General features: G+C 56.0%; 10 protein-coding genes across 12 annotated transcripts; 5 read left to right on the top strand and 5 right to left on the bottom strand.

Annotated features, from left to right (window-relative positions):
* Positions 1–94: 94 nt before the first annotated feature.
* Positions 95–1773, top strand: H310_02027 (hypothetical protein; the record flags this gene model as incomplete). Its single annotated transcript, XM_008865399.1, has 5 exons — positions 95–397; positions 456–623; positions 672–803; positions 860–1039; positions 1101–1773. The coding sequence occupies 5 exons, from the start codon at positions 95–97 to the stop codon at positions 1218–1220; spliced, it is 903 nt and encodes a 300-aa protein (XP_008863621.1). The 3' UTR covers positions 1221–1773.
* H310_02026 (hypothetical protein) lies at positions 1218–4043 on the bottom strand. Its single transcript, XM_008865398.1, has 9 exons — positions 3759–4043; positions 3355–3696; positions 3113–3290; positions 3003–3055; positions 2526–2958; positions 2404–2471; positions 2020–2354; positions 1628–1967; positions 1218–1582 (listed from the first exon to the last, which is right to left on the bottom strand). The coding sequence occupies exons 1-9, from the start codon at positions 3981–3983 to the stop codon at positions 1361–1363; spliced, it is 2196 nt and encodes a 731-aa protein (XP_008863620.1). The 5' UTR covers positions 3984–4043; the 3' UTR covers positions 1218–1360.
* Positions 4044–4063: 20 nt separating this feature from the next.
* H310_02025 (hypothetical protein) lies at positions 4064–7064 on the bottom strand. Its single transcript, XM_008865397.1, has 6 exons — positions 6540–7064; positions 6139–6489; positions 5417–6094; positions 5263–5359; positions 5064–5203; positions 4064–5010 (listed from the first exon to the last, which is right to left on the bottom strand). Exons 1-6 carry the CDS (start codon positions 7059–7061, stop codon positions 4129–4131), a joined length of 2670 nt encoding a protein of 889 aa, XP_008863619.1. The 5' UTR covers positions 7062–7064; the 3' UTR covers positions 4064–4128.
* A 207-nt stretch (positions 7065–7271) lies between these two features.
* H310_02024 (hypothetical protein) lies at positions 7272–9430 on the top strand. Of its 3 annotated transcripts, XM_008865396.1 has the most exons (11): positions 7272–7327; positions 7372–7464; positions 7519–7619; positions 7672–7750; positions 7797–7882; positions 7932–8142; positions 8200–8304; positions 8352–8425; positions 8477–8564; positions 8623–8705; positions 8761–8996. In XM_008865396.1, the coding sequence occupies exons 1-11, from the start codon at positions 7279–7281 to the stop codon at positions 8947–8949; spliced, it is 1158 nt and encodes a 385-aa protein (XP_008863618.1). In that variant the 5' UTR covers positions 7272–7278; the 3' UTR covers positions 8950–8996. The 3 variants fall into 3 exon arrangements, with proteins under 3 accessions (XP_008863618.1, XP_008863617.1, XP_008863616.1); XM_008865395.1 differs by having other exon boundaries at positions 7372–7619; positions 8761–9430; XM_008865394.1 differs by having other exon boundaries at positions 7372–7619; positions 8623–9430.
* On the bottom strand, positions 9044–10907 carry H310_02023 (hypothetical protein). Its single transcript, XM_008865393.1, has 6 exons — positions 10663–10907; positions 10268–10612; positions 10147–10219; positions 9928–9986; positions 9480–9881; positions 9044–9410 (listed from the first exon to the last, which is right to left on the bottom strand). The coding sequence occupies exons 1-6, from the start codon at positions 10855–10857 to the stop codon at positions 9213–9215; spliced, it is 1272 nt and encodes a 423-aa protein (XP_008863615.1). The 5' UTR covers positions 10858–10907; the 3' UTR covers positions 9044–9212.
* Positions 10908–10983: 76 nt separating this feature from the next.
* Positions 10984–12975, top strand: H310_02022 (hypothetical protein). Its single transcript, XM_008865392.1, has 2 exons — positions 10984–11568; positions 11627–12975. Exons 1-2 carry the CDS (start codon positions 11030–11032, stop codon positions 12756–12758), a joined length of 1671 nt encoding a protein of 556 aa, XP_008863614.1. The 5' UTR covers positions 10984–11029; the 3' UTR covers positions 12759–12975.
* A 32-nt stretch (positions 12976–13007) lies between these two features.
* H310_02021 (hypothetical protein) lies at positions 13008–16526 on the top strand. Its single transcript, XM_008865391.1, has 3 exons — positions 13008–15539; positions 15598–16130; positions 16188–16526. Exons 1-3 carry the CDS (start codon positions 13041–13043, stop codon positions 16261–16263), a joined length of 3108 nt encoding a protein of 1035 aa, XP_008863613.1. The 5' UTR covers positions 13008–13040; the 3' UTR covers positions 16264–16526.
* A 258-nt stretch (positions 16527–16784) lies between these two features.
* H310_02020 (hypothetical protein) lies at positions 16785–19486 on the top strand. The gene is made up of 8 exons (XM_008865390.1): positions 16785–16869; positions 16918–17035; positions 17108–17408; positions 17465–17533; positions 17598–17699; positions 17786–18029; positions 18079–18236; positions 18282–19486. Exons 1-8 carry the CDS (start codon positions 16806–16808, stop codon positions 18501–18503), a joined length of 1278 nt encoding a protein of 425 aa, XP_008863612.1. The 5' UTR covers positions 16785–16805; the 3' UTR covers positions 18504–19486.
* On the bottom strand, positions 18587–19488 carry H310_02019 (hypothetical protein). Its single transcript, XM_008865389.1, has one exon. It carries the CDS (start codon positions 19473–19475, stop codon positions 18744–18746), a length of 732 nt encoding a protein of 243 aa, XP_008863611.1. The 5' UTR covers positions 19476–19488; the 3' UTR covers positions 18587–18743.
* A 344-nt stretch (positions 19489–19832) lies between these two features.
* H310_02018 (hypothetical protein) lies at positions 19833–20216 on the bottom strand (the record flags this gene model as incomplete). The annotated part of the gene is made up of 3 exons (XM_008865388.1): positions 19833–19964; positions 20013–20019; positions 20059–20216. The coding sequence occupies 3 exons, from the start codon at positions 20214–20216 to the stop codon at positions 19833–19835; spliced, it is 297 nt and encodes a 98-aa protein (XP_008863610.1).
* Between the last annotated feature and the right edge of the window lie 365 nt (positions 20217–20581).

Below are 20581 nucleotides of genomic sequence, written 5' to 3'. Positions count from 1 at the left end.
ATGCACCATCAGTTCCCATCAAGGCATTCGTGATGAAACCGCCATTTGCTCCACGTCGGAATTGAAACTTGCCCATCGAGGCGGTCCGGCCGAAATGCATCGGTCGACACACACGACGTCGCTGCCGATTCTGTCTCCATCCCGCATTCTCGACCGTCTGCCATCGAGTGGAGAGGGGTACTTGGCGATGTATCTAGCGGACAAGGCACAGAAAGACACCACCTGGCAAGCCCTGCCGTCCAAGTCGTGTGGGAAAGGGTCTACGAAGAAGGCCGTTGTCGCCCCATCGCCGTCTATTTCACCGCTTCGTGTGCACAGGAAGCGGGAGCGGTCGACCATCGACCTCGACACCGTCAAGCTCGTGGCAGGGTCCCTAAACGTGATGGACGAAAGACGGGTAACGAACGCCCTTGTCATCATCGGATGTAACTCTGCAAGATGACGGCAATGCGTAGATTGTAGCCCTGTTCCAACAGCACATAGCGCTAACGTCCGAGCTGCAATCGGTCCATGGCAAAGTCGCTGGGTACCGCGCCACCATCGACGAGGAGCGCAGCAAGCAGCACGAGTTGCAAATGCAGCTCGAGCACTGCCAGTCCCTGTTGCCGCTATGCCAATCTCACGTAAGCGGTCGGTGAAGTCAGTTGAATGCGAAGCTAAAGCGACACTAGAAAGCAAAGCAGGACGCACAGTTTCGAGCCGTCGACGACGCGATCGCGGCATCGGTCCGTGAAGTAGCTCAGCTCAAGCAAACACTTGCAGATATTTGCGCGGCCGACAAAGCACTCGACGCCGCGACCGAGGTTTGTGCCATCGACATTGTGTTCATCGCCAGGGCGAGTTCTCCAAGCGGTCCTAGGAAGCGCATTCCAGTCTACAGTCCCAGCCACTGCTAGCCATCGAAGTGGACGACATCAAGCGCCAGCTCCAAGGCGCAATAGCTGAGCTCGACGCCGCCAAGCAGCACTTGCGACACTCGCAGCACCAGCACGACGCAGTCCTCGTCGAATTGGCCCAGCAAACCGCAAACGAAACCACGGTAAAATCATCAAGACTTCGGTGCTGACGGCAAGAGGTACCCACCCCCAACGATTTCGTAGGATCTGCGGAATCTGCAAGTGGAGCTCGGCCGCAGCTCGCAAACGTGTCAGGACGTTGCGCAGCTCGTCGCGCGATGCACGCGGGAATACGTCGATAGAACAGGATGTCCATTCTTGTGATCGCCGCCATGACTCGTCGGGGCGCCCAGAGCCACCCGTCCGTGTCATGTGGTCAAGGCGATGAGGACAGTGAGAGAGCACGTTTCAACGCGACAGTCGCGTTGAGGACGTGTGTTGAATGGTGTTAAATAGTGCACTCGCTACGTGGATGGCAAGGTCGCGTCCAACATGGCGGGTGGATAGGCGGCGCTATCGCCGCGCCGGCAGCTGTCTTCCAGCATCGTGTGCGATGCTTTGGTGCACGTGGTGAGGGCAAAAAAGTCGTCGCGCCTTGACAAGGACGAATCGAGCGCGACGGCCGCCGCGAGCGCTTTCTGGGCGGCAGCAACGCACTGGGTCGCCAAGTGGAGAGGCGCCGATTCCTACAACCGCGTGAGTTGTCGCGTGGGATGCCAACAACGACGTACGAGGTCCAAGTCGTGGTCGTTGAACATCCGCGCGCGAAACCAGTCCGATTCTTCTGCGTGTGTCCACGCGTGCTGCGGCGACGTTCGCAAGTACCTGAGTTCCTCCAAGAAGTACTCCATCTTCCTCCCAAGACACAGCCAGATGGACGCGCGGCGGATGGTCTTCTTCTTATGGGGAAAGTGGCCTCGCAGCACTTCTTGGAGGCCGGCCCTCGTCAGCACCATCGCGTCCACAAACGTGAGTGTGCGGACTTCGTAGTGCCGGACGCCAGTGGACAGAATCACGTCTTCGCCGACAAAGTTGCCTTTCCCGATCACTTTCCCGAGCCGCGCGACGATCCTGCCATCATGCACGCATGAGCCGGTCGCCAACACGCATAGCAAAGACGAACCCCTTGGACAAGATGTACATGCGGTCCGTGAGGTCCCCCCGGCGGATCATCGACTCGTTCGGCGGAAACAGCATCGCGGTCAGGTGCTGCGTGATGGCCGTGATAAACTTGGTGTGCTCGGTCTTGGGTCCGCCCTGGAAAAACGGGACGCGGTGGATCCACTCGCCGGACGTGTACACGCCGAGTTCGCCCTTGAGCCCCGGTGACAGCGTGTCGAGGACTTTGGAAAAGTACTTGTGGTTCATCAAGTCTTGCGTGTGGAGAAAATACTCGCGAAACGTGATGACCATTTGTTTCGGGACGCGCTCCTTTTGCAAGAGCATGTTCAAGTGGTCCTACAACACGACGACGGCATGAGCAAAGCGCGCGTTCTCCAGGCCCGACCATGTTTTGCCGAAAGTCCGTCGTTGCTTCGTCCATGCTTGACAGCACACCACAGATGGACCCGATCACTAGGTCGTCAAGGACAATTTGCAGTCATGGACAAAACTCGAGGCACGGCGTACCGAACGAGTACGTGCCACAGCCGGCAATCATGCACACGATCGCAATTCCCTTCTCCTCCAGCGTGACGACGGGGATGTCGCCGTAGCCGATCGTCAAGATGGTCACCACAGCCCAGTACAGCGACGTCACGTACTGCGTCTGCATTCCTTTGTCATCGATGCCGTACACAGTCATCCAAGACATTTTGTTTCCTAGGCCGTCTTTGTGGCTCTCAAAGTGGACGACCCCACCCCACAGACACCCGAGCCAGTGCGCCAGGAGCAAGATGGTCGCCAAGTGCCCGATCAGCTTGAAAATCGCCATGGGGATGTTGAGCTGGGCCTGCCATCGGCTAAAGATTCGCGACGCACGGAAAACGCGCACGAGCTTGATGATGCGCAGGATGCGGAGGATGCGAAAGATCGTGAGCTGGCGGAACGTCTCGTCCATAAACTACTCGACCAGTCACGAGTGGAAAACAAATGTCGCTGACGTACCAGGCCGACAATGTCAAAGGGCAGGATCGAGACGAAGTCGAGGCAAAACCACCCTACCAACGGGCCACGTCAGCACGGTGACGGACGCGGCGGCAGCCATCCGTGCATGCCTTTGAGGTAATGCTTCACAATGAGTGGCAGGTCCTCAATCATGGCGTTTGCGTGGGGGTCCCAGTACGGCGTGATGAAGCAAAAGAGCATGTCGACGAAGAACGACAGGTCGACGCAGCGGTCGAAAAGGAAGAGCGCGTCCACGTCGTCTTGTTGGACGAATGCAATCTCGAACGGCTACAACACCCCCGTGTCAACACATGCGCCGGTCCTTGCCTGCACAACGTGGCGCAGTACGAACCACTGCGACGGCTGTGTAGCAAAGCAGAATCATTGTGTAAATGTCCCAACACCATCGAAACTTGGACGTTGCTTTTGCCGACGCCATGACAAAGTCGGGCCAGTACTTGCGGGACCCCGATTTCGTGGCGTTCGTCTTTGGTGGACATCGGGCATTTTGCGGAGGGTTGACGGACCGACGTGTCATGAGGGTCGAATCTGTGCTCCGCCTCCTCGACGGGTCGTCAGCGTCGCTTCCTTTCCGCATGATCAACTTCATCGTGGGCTGTTCTCGGCCTCGCCGAATGTTTCGGACGCTCGACTGCATCCGAGACTTCAGTATCGGAGCTAGTTTCAGCCCTGGCTGTGTACACATCCCACAACTTGGTTAGGGAGAGAGACGAGAGGCGCATGACGCAGTCGCACCGTTCGACGGGCATACGGCGCCTTGTCGGACGGGGTGGATGCTGTCGTATTTGGCATGCCTTCACCTGAAATGGACGTGTCGACGACGTCTAACGTAAGTTGAAGCTGTCCGAGTTCAGGTTCTCGGCCGCGTGCGGTGGCAGCAGGCCCAGTCAAGCGGTCTAGGGGGGCATGGTGACCCGTCGGTCGAGGAAGGCCCGACAGGTCGACCACGGGGTGCTGCATGTCGAACCCCGTCCGCCGTGTGGTGGGACGCGTCGGCGAGTGTGTTGGGGCAGCTCGCGGGCAGTTTCAAAGGCTGAAACGGCACGGATAACGGATCGCCTGAATCGATAGCGCGTGTTTACACTGTCGACAAGATGCATCCAAGCTATGCCTCTCTTAAATATGAACTGGCCGATGAAAACAGCGACATGCCTTTGGCGGCGGCTGTCGTTGCCGTCACCGACGCCGCCGTGGCGTGACTCGTGAGAAGAGACGTCGACGACGACAGGATTTGATGGATCGACGCACGCTTGGTCGGTGGGGCTGTGTTGGACATTTTGATGTTGACGGGAGGGGGCAAGAGCCGCTGGGGAGTTGTTGCCGACGGCGCACGCTTGAGTGGCTGGGGCACGGGGAGGAGTGGAAAGCGCGGGACGGGTGCGGCCACCTCCAACATGGTCAATCCAGCATCCGACACGACGAACCCAGCGTCGGCAAACGTGTCGTTCGAGTCGGGTTGGGACAAAAACACTGAAAAGAGCAGTCGAGTCATGTGGTACTGCCGCTTGACGAGGTGGACGAGGGCCGGGCCGAAGAGCTCCCAGTCGACGGGATCCACCCACGCCAAGAGCGGTGCCATGTCGTCGTTGTCGCCCCATCCGAATCGTAGAAAGGCCGACTCGCCCACGAGCACCCGGACAAAGTACAGGTCGAAAATGCATTGCAACGCACAGGCTTGACCAAACGACACCGACGTCACGCGATGCCGGGATAGAGCGTCCAAGGTACAACGAATGAATTCGAGAATCCACTGCTTGAGCTGGCTTCGAACGTGGAACTTGACGCGGTCGTGGAGGGCACCGGACAGCGCCATCGACGTCGCTGTCATTTTCACAGCCACGTCAAAGAGCAAATGCGACACGTCGGGCGTCGCACACCAAGGGAGCCACACGAGCAGCGAGTCGGCTTTGCTCTCGTCATCGTCGTCGTCGGACGTGATGGCTGCGGGGGTTTGCGTCCACGTGGCATGGTAGACGCGTCGCCACTCCTGCGCAAAGTTTCATCCTATGCTCACACGTCCGTTCAAGGCACGGACAGTACCTCGTTCGAATAGCCAAAGTAGCGAGATGTCGACAGCGCATCCAGCATTGGTTTTCCGTAACACTGGACGACATGCGCCACCCATCGGTGACAAAATGTGTCGGCAAGCTGGTCAAATGCCGCGCCGGTGGCAGCGCCTCCTGACCACACACGGGACCGGCACGACCTTGAGAAGAAGTAGGGGATGCGTGGGGCTTACCTTGAACAGAGCCGAGATGGAGAAAGTGGATGTGGTGCGATGTCAAGCGTGTAGTGTCGCCTAGCCATTCAAATCGAGGCAGGGGAATGCCGAGCGTCTACGTCGTGGTTAGGTTCCCGGGTTGTTCAAGAGATGGAAGCAAGGGCACTGGCACCTCGCAAAGTTGTGGTAAGCGACAGAATGGCAGCCAAGATTCATCGGGTGTTGTCCCATCGTCAGCAGCGTGAGCCTTGAACACTTCCTGAATGGATAGCCACAACGTTTGCGCTCCTGATGCAGCGCTTGGCTGGAGGCTGTCAGGTGAAAAAAGCGTTGGCATCGCAGCCGACAAGTCCAAGCAATGCTGAGCCACTTGGAGGAGATGCGCCGTGGAAAACGCCGTGTCGACGAGCGTCGTGACGACATTATAGAGCACGCGTAGGCACTCGGAGGCCAGGATCGGCTGCAGAGTCGGCTGAGCGCAATCGCTTCGTTGAATAGCCACCAAGCGCGCAACGAACGACGCCGTCACGTCCTTATCGTTGCTGTCGTTGGCCCCGTCATCGTCGACGTCGTCGCTATAGCGATTCAGCGCCGACGTCAACTGCGTCGCGGCTGCATCAAACGCTTGACGAAAGAGGCTCTGCGTGGTTTTTGCAAACAGATCCGATGCAAACACTCCCCAGAGATCGACATCGTCGAGGGGTGACTGACCCATGGCTTCGTGGACAACGCACCACGCCACCAACGTGCCTCGATGGCCTTCAAGTAGGTTTTGCATCGATTGTTGGAGGGTTGCAACTGCTTCGACGTCATGGAGCGACGTGAGCAGGTTGTCGAGGTCGGCTCGCCACTGAAAGGGCACTTTAGCAACGAAGCTACGAGAGACGAACGTACATTGCGAATGGCCTCGATGGCCCATGTCGTGCATGCCGCTTCGAGTTCATGGTGGGAGACACTTGTGACGGAATCGAAGAGTTTCGCGGACGGGGCGGCGAAAATGGCCGTGGCGTCATCGAAGGTGGACAAAATGAGTTGAAGAGACTTCATCACAACGTGCTGTTTGTCCAAGGACCGAGATTGCCGTAACGTGGTGGCTGCTGCGTCCCGTCCGTCTAGGAACTCGGCGCACAACGAGGTCGCTGTGGATGTAGGCTCGAGGTCCCGAATCACGAAGAGAGCGTCTTCGTAGAATGTCGTTGGCCTGGACGGTACACGGAGGCATTGCTTAGCACAGGAGAGAATCCGCTGCGAAAGGAAGGACCATGAATGGATGGGTGGACGAGTGGGAGACGTACGTGCGTAAACGAAGCGATGGTGTCGAGTTCGAACACGATCAGGTCCGTTTCAGCACTCGTGGTGCCATTCTTTTCAGGAATTGCCAAACCTTTGACTTGATTCAAGATAGAAAGGGCGTCGAGGGGACTGCCTTGCTCCATGGCGACCCACATGCGCTCGGATGCGCTTACGACGATGTCAACGACGTCCGTGTAGTTGTAGTTGCCAACATCCGTCTGCAGAGTAACTGCTGCAAGTGTTGGAAAGGAGCCATTTTCAGCTGTAGGTTCCATCACGAGCGCAACACTTGACTCAAGGCTATCCCACAAACTCGGCATTTCGCGTAGAGCCGTGTCGAGGCGCTGGGAGGCTTCATGCATTCTCACGATTTCATCGGCGGCGTCGATGAGGTCTTGGTACCTGGACCCTCCCATCGCTTGCATCTCCTTTTCTTTGGTCGCCTTCTCGGCTCGCGCTGTCGCGAGGATCTTCTGGGCGTCGACCACAGACACCTCCCTCAGAACCGCATGAACGTCCAACATGCTCTCACGAATGTTATCTTAGGCATCTGGTAAATATTAAGGAATTCTAGGATTAGTTCATTATTTTTTTAGGCAAGTTGAATAATATTCCGCAGTATTTTAATGTCTACACCAAGAGGATCAATATTGTTCTTGTAGTTCGTTCATATAATTTTCATTAAATATTCAAGAAGGAGTGGTTCGGGGAATACGTAAATTTTTATGCATTGGCAGGAACATGTCGCCGGCAGCAGATTCGCCGCCTGCGCTGCCGATCGAGCGCTCAGGTACGAAGACCTGCGCATGAACTACGCCTTACTTGCTACATCAGTCGCACATCCGCCTAAGCGATCCAGCAAGCGGTCGCTGGAGTCGACTTCTGCATCGACAGGGTCGCCGGTGGAGTCCTATCAACAAAGTGCCGGTATGGCCGCCACGTCGCACTCCACCTCGCCGAACGGTCACAGTGTCGGCACAGGGCATACTGCGGCCATGAATCGTTACTTTAGTGCTGTTCGCGCGCTATACGCACAGGGAAGACCACGTGGAAACGGTACGTGGGCATCGCTGGAAGCTCCCGTAAGTGTCTGCTGTTGCAGGGAGTACCTCCATTCACGGACAGAGTTCGTAGTTTGGGTGCGCCGCAGTCGTGGAATCAACCGACACGCTGCGACATCTCTTGTCTCCGCTTCGTCCGTCGCATGTCCTTGGTACGTATTCATCGTTGTTCGTGGCTGAGGGCCAGTCTCATCGTAGACACATGGACGCCGTTCGAGATCACGTGCTTTGAGATCGGCATCACGCAGTTGGGCAAGCAGTTCCACTACATTCAGCAGCATTTGGTGCGGCGTCCTCATCTCGACCCATCCTTGTTACCCTTCATGCCGACAGATCCCGACCAAGTCCACACGGGATGTCGTGCACTTCTACTATATGTGGAAGAAGTACGGTCTCGAAAAGGCCGAGTGGGCCGAAAAGGACGCTGCTCACGATCACTTTGGCATGAAGCGCATGAAACAAGAGCGAGACCTTCACGGCATTCTCCCCACAGCGTACGATCTCTTGAGCGACGAAGACGACAGCACGACACTTGCCGTAAAGCGTATGCAAGCGCCGACGCATCATCCATTTCAACACACTGAACGAGAGAAATGGTTAGAATCGTCTCTCTTGACACAACAGTCACGCCCAAAGCGCGCCGCGGCGGGAGCCGGTGTCTCTACCAACTTGTCCGCCACTCACCCGAATCTTGCGCGACTCGCTGGTAGACGTGACCTGTCGTCTTGGAGCCATTGCTGACGTCGCCACTAGCCCTCCGAACCGATGTCACCAAAGTGTACACTGCCATGCGCGGCCTCTACGGGGCAGCCGTGGACCATCCTCATGTACGTGCTGTCCATGCGCGTTGCAAAGCACACCGTGACCTGTCGTCGCAGACGGTCGAGTCAGCACCCAGCGGTCGGTTGCCTTGCGGCGTTCTCGCGGCTCCCATTTTGTCTGTTGTGCGACCGCCGCATCTCTTAGGTCCATTTCGCTCTTTTTTGTCGACGCCATGCGATAAACTAACCACGTGGCTCCATAGATGGGTGGTCGCCGTGGGAACTGGCCGTGTTTGAATGCGGGCTAGACATGTACGGAAAGCAATTTGATGCAGTTGCAGCTTTGGTACACCAAGCCTCGTCCGTCGTTTTCCTTGTCGTGACATCGGGTCACGCGGTAGCTGCCACGCAAGTCGACGTCGGATGCGATTGCCATGTACTATGTCTGGAAAAAAGCCTCGCCGGCCGTGTACCGCCGAATGAAGACGTCGTGGCCGGCGTCCCCGTTTGGCAAAATCCAATTGCAAACGTCGCCGCGTGCCGCTGTCTCGAGCGATCCAAACACCGTCGACCCCACGCCATCGTCGTAGCCATGCATGAATTCATATTCCATTTGAACCGTTCGATTGGATCACCATGCAATGCCACCGCTAGTCGATCTGGAATGTTCGAGATCGACCGCGACGGACCCAATAGCACTTTACGTGCAAAACTCAACAGGACGTGGTTTCGACTGAGACCTTTATCTAAAGCTGCGACCTTTATCTAAAGCTGCGGGCGTTCGAGGCTGCCACAAACGAGTGCCAGGTCCTGCGAGGATTGACATGGGGCGTTTTCCAACGAGATCGAGTGCCTAGTCGTCTCGAAACGTCATGGTGGCAGACGTGCCCCAGTTGTCGCTGTACACCTTTTCAAAGGCAGGGTACACGCGTTGCGTGGCAGGCTTGACGAAGAACGTGTCCGTGACGATGTCGACCATGCCTTCAAACAGCGTCTGGATTAACGGCTGCAGCCGATTGCCCGTTTGCTTGAAATCCGGGCCAGGGTTCACCTAGGATGTCATGAAGCAGCCATTCCGCTGGCCATGCCACCACGGCCTAAGTGAAAACGGCGCACGCACCTCCAAGAGCCATACACGCAAGTCGTCGTCCACGATAAAGTCAACGCCGTACACTTCAAAGCAGTTGGGCAAGGGCTGGAAAACCGAAAACTCGCCTCGATACGCGGCAAACACGTCCTTTGTGATGGCACCAATGTCGGCGAGCATGGTCGTCGTGACTCGTTTGGCTTGGGCGGGCGACAGCCCCCGGTCTTCCTGAAGGATAGCCTCCATGTCTTCGAGCAGCAACACACAGTCCGCCTCGACAAAGTTTGGGTGGTCTTGTTGCTGGTACGTGTTGGTGATGTGCGACAGTTTGTCGTCGACGTTCGCAGGGTCGTACGCGTTCAACGAGGTGAGAAGCAGCACGTTCTGATACACGTAAACTTCGAGCGCGCCGACCGCGACGACATACACGCGAACCTAGCCACACCGGTTTTGACGTCGTTGGGGGGTAGCATGGACCCACGTGAAACTTTCGCTTCCTCAGAAGCAGCGGCCGCTCAATGTAAGCCTGGACGACCCATTCTAAGCCACAGACACGGCGGCGTCAAGTTTTGTCGGGCAACCCACGGAAAGATTCTGGCAAAAACCATAGTCGTGACCGGCCAGGAGGCGGGCGGTTCAATGCTGGAGATAATATGCAGATCGAGCATGACCGTGGGAGGCTACAGTGCGGACAGCTTACCACGGATGTCAGTCCACTCGGAAATGATGGCCTTGAACTTGTCGTAGGTGTTGAACACGTTGACTTCTGCGCCCTGGTCACGTAAGATCGTCACGCCGCACGCTGTCTAGCAGGTAGGTACCTTGTTCGTCGCACTAGGCTTCATGATCCAGCGCCCGCCCGCGACGTACGTGTCGGCGTTTTCGGGGTCGAAAACCTGCTTTACTTCCCACAGGCACGACTCGAGGCGGTTGCGGAAGCTGATGCCGAGGTCGGCCAAACTCTGGTCAAAGGCATCCCAGAGATCCACGACCAGCGTTTGCGGCAACGCCTTGCTCAAGACACACGCAGGATTCTTGCGAATGTATTTGGAGAGGAAGATGGACAGTTGGGCTTTACGCGACAGACCTTTCCGCACACAGTACGAGTTGGCCACGACCTGGCCACGCAGGATTTCCTTCCAATTTAAATCTTCGTACTCCTGCCACTACAATTGACCATGAGCAAACAACCAGCCAAACATCAACCAGTGCGTACCAAGAGGTCGGGTGTTCGAGGGTCACCGTCCACAGCCACGATGTCCCATGTTTTGGAGCGTTGGATAAACGCCTTTAGCACAAGGGGACGGACATAATCGCACATCGCGTCCACACGGACCTTGAAGGTGCGCTGTCCCGGCGTCGCAGCGTAGTACTGCAGCGCCGTGCTCTGTTCGTCCAAGTACCAGTCCATCGATCGTGCCTTGGTGTGGCATTGCTGTTGTCGACCGCTTTTTCCAGCCGTTTTATTGGTAGAAAACATTGGAGATTGAGGTATATGACGCGATTTAATTGGTGGAATCAAAGTGTTGGTGTGATTGGCCGTTTCAATTGAAGATGTTGTCAGTTTCGGCATTTCCAAGACAATGAGCAAGTCGTCGAGCGCGTCGTCCACGGTGGTGTCGTCCGTCATCCAGGTGCGCCGCTACTTGATCGGACTGAACCTGTCGTACACGGCGTCGGTGACGGTGGACCACCGATACCGCCACATCGTGCATGCTGTCTTGGGCAAGCCACGCCCGGACACGCCGTGCCCTCTCGCAGTCGTCCACGTCAAGTTCACGCTCAAGGACGACATGCGCGAAATTCTGTCGTTCGAAATCGAAAACGACCGACATGTGTACCGTCTTCGAGACAACATCGAGTTTGACGAACGACTGCTTGACCGGGTGATCGCACGAAAGGTCGCGCTGAAGCGGTCCGGCCTCATCGACTTGTCCGACGAGTACACGAGATCCCGTGTCAAAGAGCCACGGTACGATATTGTCGAGCCCAACCCAGACGCCATCGACGCGGATGCTGTCAAAGTCCAGCTCCTGGACCTCTTTAAAGCGTATGATCGAAATGGCGACGGATCGATCAGTGTAGTCGAATTCCGCAACGCGATTCGCTCGGGCTTGATTCAGTACGTTATAGCGTTGGTACCGTTCTCTCAAACGTGCTCAGCAACGAAATGAACACAGGGAAGACCACGTCGAATTGCTGTTTACGCAGGCAGACCTGGACCGCAATGGATGCATCAACTACGAAGAGTTCGCGAAGGCTGCCGTGGATATTCTTTCTCGCATGCCGTCTGGTTACAAGTTCAAAGCGCAATTCAACGAGCTGTACGACGATTACTTGGATTACTTCCACACGGAATGCGCTACGACCATGTCGATTCTGAACCAAGCGTTCGAAGCGGCGGACTACCTGCCACCAAACGCGTCCGGTCGCACCAAAGCTGACTGCCTCAGCTACGACATGTTTCGCAAGTGTCTGGCATCTCCCCTGGCCAACTTGAGTCGCGAGGAGATCAACCTCGCCATCTCTCTCGTCCCCATGAACGACGAAGGCAAGCTCCCGTACGCCAACTTTGACCGGATCCTCGCCAAAGTCATGTTCTACATTGCCCAAGGGCAGAGCCTTGCGCTCGCCGTTGACATCGAGAGCTACTTGCTGGATACGTTTGAGGCTGCCGAGAAGGCATGGGACCCTACCACTGTCACGCCCAAGGGTCTGTTGCCACGGAGCGTGCTCTTCGAATGCATGCACACGCTCAAGAAACTCATGCTGAGTCGAGGCCAGGTTGTGCTGCTCATCGGGTACGCCAAGGACAGCGAAAGTCAAGTGTCGAGCAGTGACGACGGCGACGGCGGCAGCCCCATGGCCCTAATCAATTACATATCGTACGCGACAACGGCGGCAGGTATGATCCGCCAGTTCATCAACCCACGCAATGTCGCCAAGCGCATGCAACTGTGCAAGAACGATGTGAATACAGTCGCTGCGATCTTCCATGGTGTGAGCGAAGTTGGCCTCGAGCGCATTCTCATGGAAGCTTTCGAGACCGAAGACCGAGACTGCAATGGCGTGCTCGACATGGACGAGTTTCAGGCGGCGATGAGGCACACGTCGCTCGGACTCACGGACGAAGAGATTGCGTCACTGCTTGCCGTTGCCGACACGAATGGCGACGGCTACGTTGACATTGACGAGTTTTCGTATTTTGCCGTCCACCATTTGGTGCAGCTAAAGCGTCAAAACCTATTGCGACTGACCGAAGACAACAACGACGACGAGGATGGCGACGGTGGCAAAGACAATGGGGCATAAAGGAGTGCGGACTTGAAGCATCATATTGAGTTCAACACCTTTGACTGTGTATGCCTTGACGGTGCACCCAAGGGTGCAGCCTGCCGTGCATGACGCCAGCGATACCAATTCTTCGTCGGCCCCATGGAGCCTGACGTCGAGGAATCGCTGACAGCATGATGGCAACAGCAAGAACATATTGAGTGCAAGAGGAGTACTATATTATACAATATCAAAGGATATAATGTATTGAAGTTAACAAGCGAAGATCGCAGGCACACTGCCGACAGAGAAGGGTGCATCATGCAAGGCACGGAAGGGTATGGGGTGCGCTGGATGCGCTATCTGGGAGTGGGAAGCGATGGGACACTCTTGCAAAAACGAAAGGCGTACGAAATATTGCGTGACGAACTCAAGTTCCGCCCGACGTTGGAGCAGCAGCATCACCCGTTGAGCGAAGCCGACGACAATCCGTGGAACCAGTTCTACGCGGACGATCACCTTGTGCGGGAAATCAACACAGACCTGGACCGGTTGTACCCCCAAGGCCAAGAAACTTACTTCCAGGAACGTAAGGATTACATGGACATGCTGCGCAACGTCCTCTTCGTGTGGTGCAAGCAGCATCCGACATTGGCATACCGGCAAGGCATGCACGACCTCGTAGCGGTCATCCTTTACGCCTGCGTCAATCCAAGCCACAAGCTCGACGAGAACGACGACCGAGTTGAATTTCTCGAGCACGACACGTATATTCTCTTTGAACGAATCATGGTGTGGATGAAGCCTCTGTATGCGATCCAAACGATCTCGCCAGCACCGACCCCCGACGACGTCCCTCTCCCTACGGCAGATGGCAGTGATGCTGATTTATTTGGCCCCCCTCCTCCGCGAGTCCTGTCCCCAGAGGACCGTCCCCTATTTCGCTCTTCCAACGGCCCCGACACAGACTTGTGTGCAACCCCGGCGCAGCAATCTGCCCTCCAACTGCTCTGCCACGTCGTTCAATACGAGCTCCTCGCCAAGCACGACCCCCAGCTGGCATGTCATTTGCAAAACGTCCAAGTGCTCCCAGAAACGTACTGCCTGCGGTGGCTTCGTCTTCTCCTCGCGCGGGAATTCCCCCTCGATCAAACTCTGCGCGTGTGGGACGCCATGTTTGCTGTCGAGTCCGAGTCTACTTCTCCGTCGTCGTCGTTGGAGCTGCTCCCGTACGTGTGTGTGGCCATGCTCGTGTATTTTTCCACGACGCTTCGCGAGTGCGACAACACGGGATGCCTTCAACTCCTGATGCGGCCGGCGTCAACGCCGCTCCCTGCTCATGCAATCATCGACAGCGCATTGCTCATGTACAACCCCATGAAGGAGAGCAATCACGAGGACATGGATGTTGTGTGCTTTGTCGAAGGGTCACTTGGCATTGTCCTGACGAACGCCAAAGCGCCGTACGACTTTCGGCTAGCGGTCAAGGAATTGTCTGGCCAGGCGCTTCAAAGCGGAAAAGTTCACGTGGGCGACCTGATTGAAAGCATCAACGGCGTCAAAATGTACAAGATATCGACGGACGAGATCAAAAAGCACATTGCGCTTCTGCCACGACCGTTGTACGTTTCGTTTCTGCATGTTGACGACTCGATTCCAGCCGACAGTGACGACCCTGTGGCGGCCGTCGCCTCGTCCAGCGCAACGACTCCGTTCCTCCTCCCGGACGACACGCCCCTCCCGCCATTCTTGGACGGCGAGCAATGTTATGCCCACATGGAGACGTCCATGCACCAGCCTGTGTTCCATGCTCCGTCAGGGTCGTGCGCATCGCACTTTGTGGCGGGACGGCTTTTTCTCACGAACTATCGTTGTCTCTTCCAAGGGTTTGTCAGTGGAACGCTGTGGGAGATTCCGGTGCTGTCGATTGCGTGCATCGTGAGCGACGCAGCGCCGATCGACATCAACCCGCTCTCGCTTGAATCGACCGCAACGTCGTCCGGCCGTCGCCACAGCCACTCGCATCTACATCATCGTGGCGACCCCCAATACACTGTTGTCCTCCAATGCAAGGACACGCAAAAAGTGAAGTTTGCGTTTCGAGATGGCCAAGAGTTTGCCCGCATGCACAAGTGTCTGTCAGTGCTGGCGTTTCCTGCGTCCCTCACGGACGCGTTCTGCTTTCACTACCGACCGCACATTTTACCGTCGGACGTTGTCATGCCGTTTGACATTCGGGCCGACTACCAGCGCGTGGGCCTCCTCCATCCCGCGGGCGGCCCGTCCCGATTCCGTTGCATTGACCACGCGTATTTGCTTTGTGAGAGTTACCCTCGGTACTTGATGGTCCCGTCTGGCATGTCGGACATCAAGCTGCAAGTGGCAGCCTCCTTTCGATCGAGCCAGCGTTTGCCAGTTGCTTGCTGGCAGCACCCGACAAACCATGCCGTGATCGCGCGGTCTTCGCAGCCTCTCGTTGGCCTCAAATCTGCGCGTTGCGCCGAAGACGAGCAATTGGTGCAGCTCTTATGTGGTGGCCACGCAACGTCGGGCGAGGTCTTTCCATCAGGGTTTCGGTACGTCATCATGGATGCACGCGGGCAACTAGCGGCGGCTGGGAACAAAGCGATGGGAAAAGGTACCGAGAGCACGGCCAACTACCGCGGCGCCAAACTTGCCCACATGAACATGGAAAACATTCATGCGATTCGAAACTCGTTTCAGTCGCTGACTGCGGCTTTCGACCCGCTTGACACGGATCAAAACTCGAGCTTTTTTCAAAAAATCGACAGCTCCGGCTGGCTCAAGCACGTTCGACTGGTACGAACACAAATGCACAGGCGGGGTGGATCAGCGGTCGTGGTGCTCCGATGTGTAGGTCTTGAAAGCGTCGTGGGAGTTGGCCGAATATGTCCACAGCGGGGTGTCTGTGCTGACGCACTGCAGCGACGGGTGGGACCGGACGGCGCAGATGGTGTCGTTGGCGGAGCTCATGTTGGACCCGTTCTATCGAACGCTGGAAGGCTTCCAAGTCCTGATCGAGAAGGAATGGTGCAGCTTTGGCCATCAGTTTGGACTTCGTAGTGGCCATGCCCGCAGCGACGTGTCCAACGAGCAGCGGTCCCCCATCTTTTTGCTCTGGCTTGACTGCGTCCACCAAGCCTTACGCCAGTTCGAGACCGAGTTTGAGTTTGCACCGACACTCCTCCTCTTCCTCGCCGACCACGTGTACAGCTGCAAGTATGGCAATTTTATGTTTGACTGCGAGAAGTCCCGCGTCGATTGCTTTGAAAAGTACCCTGCCACGAACGTGTGGGGCGACATCGAGTCGATGCGCGACACGTTTGTGAACCCGTTGTTCAGCCCCCAGCGCACTGTCTTGGCGCCGTCAACCGTGTGGAAAAACATTGTGTACGAGCACTCCGTTAGGATGGCCGGCCATTCACGTGCTAACTGTACAGTGCCTAGGCTATGGAGGGAGTACTTCGCTCGGTTTGATCCGACATTCGTCCCGCCTGTCGAGTGTATCCAGTACTATTCGTAGTTCAATCGTGGCTGCCTCGGGCTCCTCACACTCGAGATAGCGGCTGGGGTTTCTGGGAGCCTGTGCGTCGGCTCTAGAGCACGGCAGGCAGCGGCACCCAGACCGCTGAATTCCTGCTTGGCGCGCACAAGTAATCGCTTAAAATATCATACCGAACGAAATATACAACATGAAGGATATGGTGCGAAATATCTCGCCACGCACATTACGTTCAACTTGTCCGAAATTTCCCCTCAAGCTGAAGATATTTTGATAAACACTGGACTATTTTGATCGATCGATTCCCCACCGTGACAAGATATTGCTCACGCGGTCAAATTCAGTTTTTGTCACATTACGAACGGTGCTTTTTTCCGGATAATGTATTATAACCGGATAACGCGTCGGATCGTGGAAACGCGCACCGAAATAATATATTCAATTCTGCAGGTACTTCACCCCCACAGGTCTTCATTTAACATGGATGTGAGGAATAAAATAATGCAATACATCATATTGCAGAGGTAGTGCATCAGTGCAGGGTCCGCGTTCATTTCATCACCATGCGTCGGTCTGGAGCAAATCTCAGCGATGACGAAGGCGCCTTTGACAAGAAGACCGCAACCGGTGATCCATGCCGCGTTTGCACCGTGAGATCTCATGGATGACGTATAGACTACATGGAAGGTGGCGACGAAGTGCGCGGGGGCCGATCAGTTCCTTCGAACATCAGTCGCAAAGGTCGCATGATTGACCGGTCGGCTGGAGCGAACCATTCCTTCGGGACATGGAAGTACGTTCAACACCTCGTCGATGTTGACCCATGCACATTTTTGCTGCATGTTGATGTTCTCCTTTCTCGTAGCATTCGCCGCCTTCGCGCGACCGATGCGTACAAGCGGTACCTGTCCGCTCCGTTCCACACACTTGTCAACATGAGCGTGCACAAAGTGATTCTGGCGCTCACGCTCATTTACTTGTTCGTGATCGTCGTCTTCGCTTTGTTATACCTCACGGTCGATAACTCGTGCAACTTGGCCATCGCGACGTTCCCTCAAGCGTTCATCTTTTCCGTAAGCGTGCTCTTCACGATTGGGTTTGGCAGCGGCGGCAACGACGTGTTCTTCAACAGTTGCGCCAGTGCGATCAGCATCATCACGCTCCAGGTACGTTCTACATCCATTCTGCCACTCGTCACCTCCCCACGAATATATCCATGTAGACTATTGTCGGCGTTTTCCTTGATGCTGTCGCGTTTGGCATCTTTTACCAGCGGTTTGCTCGCGGCCAGGTGCGTGCGAGCCATCCATTCCCACCCCCATGTTGTCCTGATCGCCATGTTGTCGTTGTTCTAGTCTCGCGCCAACACGATCCGTGTGTCGGCGTATGCGTGCATCCAAAAGATCCGCGGACATCTCTACTTTACATTTCAAACGTGCGAAATGCGCAAGCACCAGGTGCGACGCTGACACTCTTCTCCTTCTTCGTGTGGCTACCAGCTACGTGGCACATCATGAAATGTCGCTCATGCCCTACCGTCTAGCTCTCGGAAGCGCACGTGCGGTGTTACGCTGTCCTGCACAAGTCGGCGCACTTCCCGCATCAAGTGCACCATCTCCAGTCGTACCCGATGCGTCTCCAACAGCCCGACGACGACTTGAATGGATGGCTTATCCTGGCCCTGCCCACCATTTGCGTCCATCGGTTGGACGCGTGGAGTCCGTTGAATCCGCCGCCGCTGCACCCCGAACCCGCGCACAACCCCGCGGCGCAGGCGCTGTTTCCAGGTACCGCCCGCACATGTCCTTCCTCCATCATCCTTCGTGGCCATGGTAGAGCCGCCGCAACGCGCCGTCGACATTGAGACTGGCACCCGCGAAAACCGCTACCGCCCGGAGAAGCCGCCGCTCTTCAACACGACATTGAACAACGTGCTAACATCCGTGACCAAGGACGAGATCGACCGGCTCTTGCACTTCTGGAGCGAAATCAATGTACGTGTTTTCCGGCCGTGGCGGTGGCTGATGACACAGCTCTAGATGGAAGTCGTGGTCGTGGTGGAAGGAGTCGACGCTGCCACGTCGTCGACGACCCAAATGCGGCACTCATTCAAGGCCCACGACATCGTGTTCAACGAGCAGTTTGTCAACTGCGTGTTTCTGGACCAAGAAAACGGAGGCGCGATCATCGACTTCAATCTCTTTGATCGCACCGCGCCACTCGACTTTGCCTCGGTCCCCGTTGCCCGAGAACTTGTGTAAGCCACGGCATCGGAACACCAAGCGAGACATCCACGACAAGTTTCACCCGCGTGCTTCCACTGACTGGGCGTTGGTTCACATCCTGCACCGAGATTGTACACCTACATTTCATGCACTTTTTACTACACGTGGAAATAACACACGACAAGACTTTCTGCGCGATTGGGTGGTGTTTACAAACACCGATTTGGGGGGGACGAGTCGTTCAACTCGGGGTGTAAATAGGCAGTCGTGCACATTTTAGGCCGACTTCTTGGACACTTTCTTGGTCTTTTTGGTCGTGGCGACCTTCTTGGTCACCTTCTTGGCTGCCTTCTTGGTCGCTGGGACCTTCTTCGCAGGAGTCTTCTTCGTGGCAGCCTTCTTCGCAGGGGCAGATGTCTTCTTCTTGGCTTCCACCTTCTTGATGGGGGCCTTCTTGGCAGTCACAGTCTTCTTGGCGGCCACCTTCTTGACAACTACCTCCTTGGCGGCAGCGGCCTTCTTGGTCGAGCTCTTCTTGGAAGCCGCAGGCTTCTTTTCAGATGCAGCCAACTTGTACGAACCCTTGACTTGGATCAACTTTCCGTTGTCGACACCGGCCTTCAACGCCTTGTTCAACATGTGGCTTTGGAAGTTGTTTGTCTTCTTGCCTTGGACGAACTTAGAGATTGCTTGACGGGACGAACCGCTGCGTTCAGCCAAGTGTTGGATAGCCTCCTTGATGCAGTCATAATACGAGGCGCCAGTAGCTGTCTTGGCAGCTGCGGCGGGGGTGGCCTTGGAAGCGGTTTTGGCGGCAGGCTTCTTAGGCGCAGAGTCCTTCTTAGTAGCGGGCTTGGCAGCAGCTTTGCCCTTGGCCTTGGAAGCCGCTGCCTTCTTGGCAGTGGGCTTCTTGGACTCCACCGGGGCAGAGGCTTCCACAGCAGGGGCTGCTTCCGTCGTCGCGGCAGGGGTAGGTTCAGCGGTAGTCTTGGCAGCAGCTCGGGTCATCGTGTCTTTCGTGCTAAATCGAAAATGACCTGACGTGCACACCAATTTTACACACTTTGCATGAGCACAAGGCCCGCCTTCTGATTGGTCAATTGAAATAATGCGATTTTATTGGTGCATTCAAATTCTTTGTGAACGGTGATTCGCGGAAATTTTCGATCTTGTCAGTGATTGGTGTAATTCAAATTCACCCGCGCCGAGAAAACAAGCAAAATTTCACCACCCTCCCTTCTGATTGGCTCGTGATGTAATGCAACAACGACCCACATGGTCGGAACCGACCTGATGCTGGGCGACTCGGCCATGCTGCCCAAGGCATGCTCGGTGACGATCTAGTTGGGTGAACGCTATGCGATGCTAATGCACGGTGAGTCGACGAGATGCGAGTATGGGAGACGCTGACCGCCGACCGAACTTGGCTTCAACGCTGGCCGTGTACTCGTCAATCGCGACGGCATACATGTATCCCGTGGACGGCGCAGGTTGTTTCTACAACCACAGCGTGAGATACAAGAGATAAAGTCGCGTCAAGCATACCTGGAATCTGGAGCAAACGAAGATGAAGGTGGCATACACGGCTTACTGGAGCGCCCACTCGTCGGTCGGGTTGAACGCCAAGTTAGCAACTGCGTCCTTACCAAACGACCTTCTCGTAGACGGCGAACACGATGACAGGCAGCGCCGTGTAGAAGCGTCGGCGGCCATTTCTGGCTGGACGCACCGCTGACTTGACAGACCCATGCTTTGGATAGAACCTACAAAGACGTTTTCAAAGGAACGGGGGAACTCAGGACGTAGCGACTCACCAGCAACATGTTGCAGTTGGCAGCTTGCATTCCCTCATGGACGCGAATCCCGACACCGATGGGGCGATTTACAGCATCGCGATGTCGTTCGCGCCGTCTCCAATGGCCAACTCCCGAACCTTTCGCCAAGCCCTGCGTCCAAACAACGCAACTTGTCTACAAGAATCATCAAGATCCAGGTGTCGTCCTCTCGATTTTAAACGTGGTCGTCGTACCGGGAGCAATCAGACGAGCTGGGCTTCTGGAGCGGCGACACGCGGCACACGACTTCAACGGCATGCTCAAACGGCACTTTCAGGG

This window comes from Aphanomyces invadans (assembly GCF_000520115.1).
Source record: "Aphanomyces invadans strain NJM9701 unplaced genomic scaffold supercont1.3, whole genome shotgun sequence".
Classification (NCBI taxonomy): Eukaryota; Oomycota; class Saprolegniomycetes; order Saprolegniales; family Verrucalvaceae; genus Aphanomyces; species Aphanomyces invadans.
Note: the sequence above shows the minus strand (reverse complement) of the source record. Positions and strands in the feature narration are given on the sequence as shown.

Coding starts and splice junctions, on each gene's coding strand:
- H310_02019 (XM_008865389.1), bottom strand. CDS start 19,475: ATGACCCGAGCTGCTGCCAAGACTACCGCTGAACCTACCCCTGCCGCG.
- H310_02025 (XM_008865397.1), bottom strand. CDS start 7,061: ATGTTGGACGTTCATGCGGTTCTGAGGGAGGTGTCTGTGGTCGACGCC. Junction 6,490..6,539: donor CCATCGCTTCGTTTACGCAC/GTACGTCTCCCA, acceptor TTCCTTTCGCAG/CGGATTCTCTCCTGTGCTAA. Junction 5,360..5,416: donor GCTTACCACAACTTTGCGAG/GTGCCAGTGCCC, acceptor ACCACGACGTAG/ACGCTCGGCATTCCCCTGCC.
- H310_02026 (XM_008865398.1), bottom strand. CDS start 3,983: ATGCAGCACCCCGTGGTCGACCTGTCGGGCCTTCCTCGACCGACGGGT. Junction 2,472..2,525: donor CTGTGGCACGTACTCGTTCG/GTACGCCGTGCC, acceptor TTGACGACCTAG/TGATCGGGTCCATCTGTGGT. Junction 2,355..2,403: donor CGGACTTTCGGCAAAACATG/GTCGGGCCTGGA, acceptor GTCGTGTTGTAG/GACCACTTGAACATGCTCTT.
- H310_02023 (XM_008865393.1), bottom strand. CDS start 10,857: ATGGACTGGTACTTGGACGAACAGAGCACGGCGCTGCAGTACTACGCT. Junction 10,220..10,267: donor AGCCTAGTGCGACGAACAAG/GTACCTACCTGC, acceptor TTACGTGACCAG/GGCGCAGAAGTCAACGTGTT. Junction 9,411..9,479: donor TGCGTGTATGGCTCTTGGAG/GTGCGTGCGCCG, acceptor ATGACATCCTAG/GTGAACCCTGGCCCGGATTT.
- H310_02021 (XM_008865391.1), top strand. CDS start 13,041: ATGCAAGGCACGGAAGGGTATGGGGTGCGCTGGATGCGCTATCTGGGA. Junction 15,540..15,597: donor GGCTCAAGCACGTTCGACTG/GTACGAACACAA, acceptor TCCGATGTGTAG/GTCTTGAAAGCGTCGTGGGA. Junction 16,131..16,187: donor ACCGTGTGGAAAAACATTGT/GTACGAGCACTC, acceptor TACAGTGCCTAG/GCTATGGAGGGAGTACTTCG.
- H310_02022 (XM_008865392.1), top strand. CDS start 11,030: ATGAGCAAGTCGTCGAGCGCGTCGTCCACGGTGGTGTCGTCCGTCATC. Junction 11,569..11,626: donor ATTCGCTCGGGCTTGATTCA/GTACGTTATAGC, acceptor AAATGAACACAG/GGAAGACCACGTCGAATTGC.
- H310_02024 (XM_008865394.1), top strand. CDS start 7,279: ATGTCGCCGGCAGCAGATTCGCCGCCTGCGCTGCCGATCGAGCGCTCA. Junction 7,883..7,931: donor ACTACATTCAGCAGCATTTG/GTGCGGCGTCCT, acceptor TCATGCCGACAG/ATCCCGACCAAGTCCACACG. Junction 8,426..8,476: donor CAGCCGTGGACCATCCTCAT/GTACGTGCTGTC, acceptor CTGTCGTCGCAG/ACGGTCGAGTCAGCACCCAG.
- H310_02020 (XM_008865390.1), top strand. CDS start 16,806: ATGCGTCGGTCTGGAGCAAATCTCAGCGATGACGAAGGCGCCTTTGAC. Junction 17,534..17,597: donor AGCGGTTTGCTCGCGGCCAG/GTGCGTGCGAGC, acceptor TCGTTGTTCTAG/TCTCGCGCCAACACGATCCG. Junction 18,237..18,281: donor ACTTCTGGAGCGAAATCAAT/GTACGTGTTTTC, acceptor ACACAGCTCTAG/ATGGAAGTCGTGGTCGTGGT.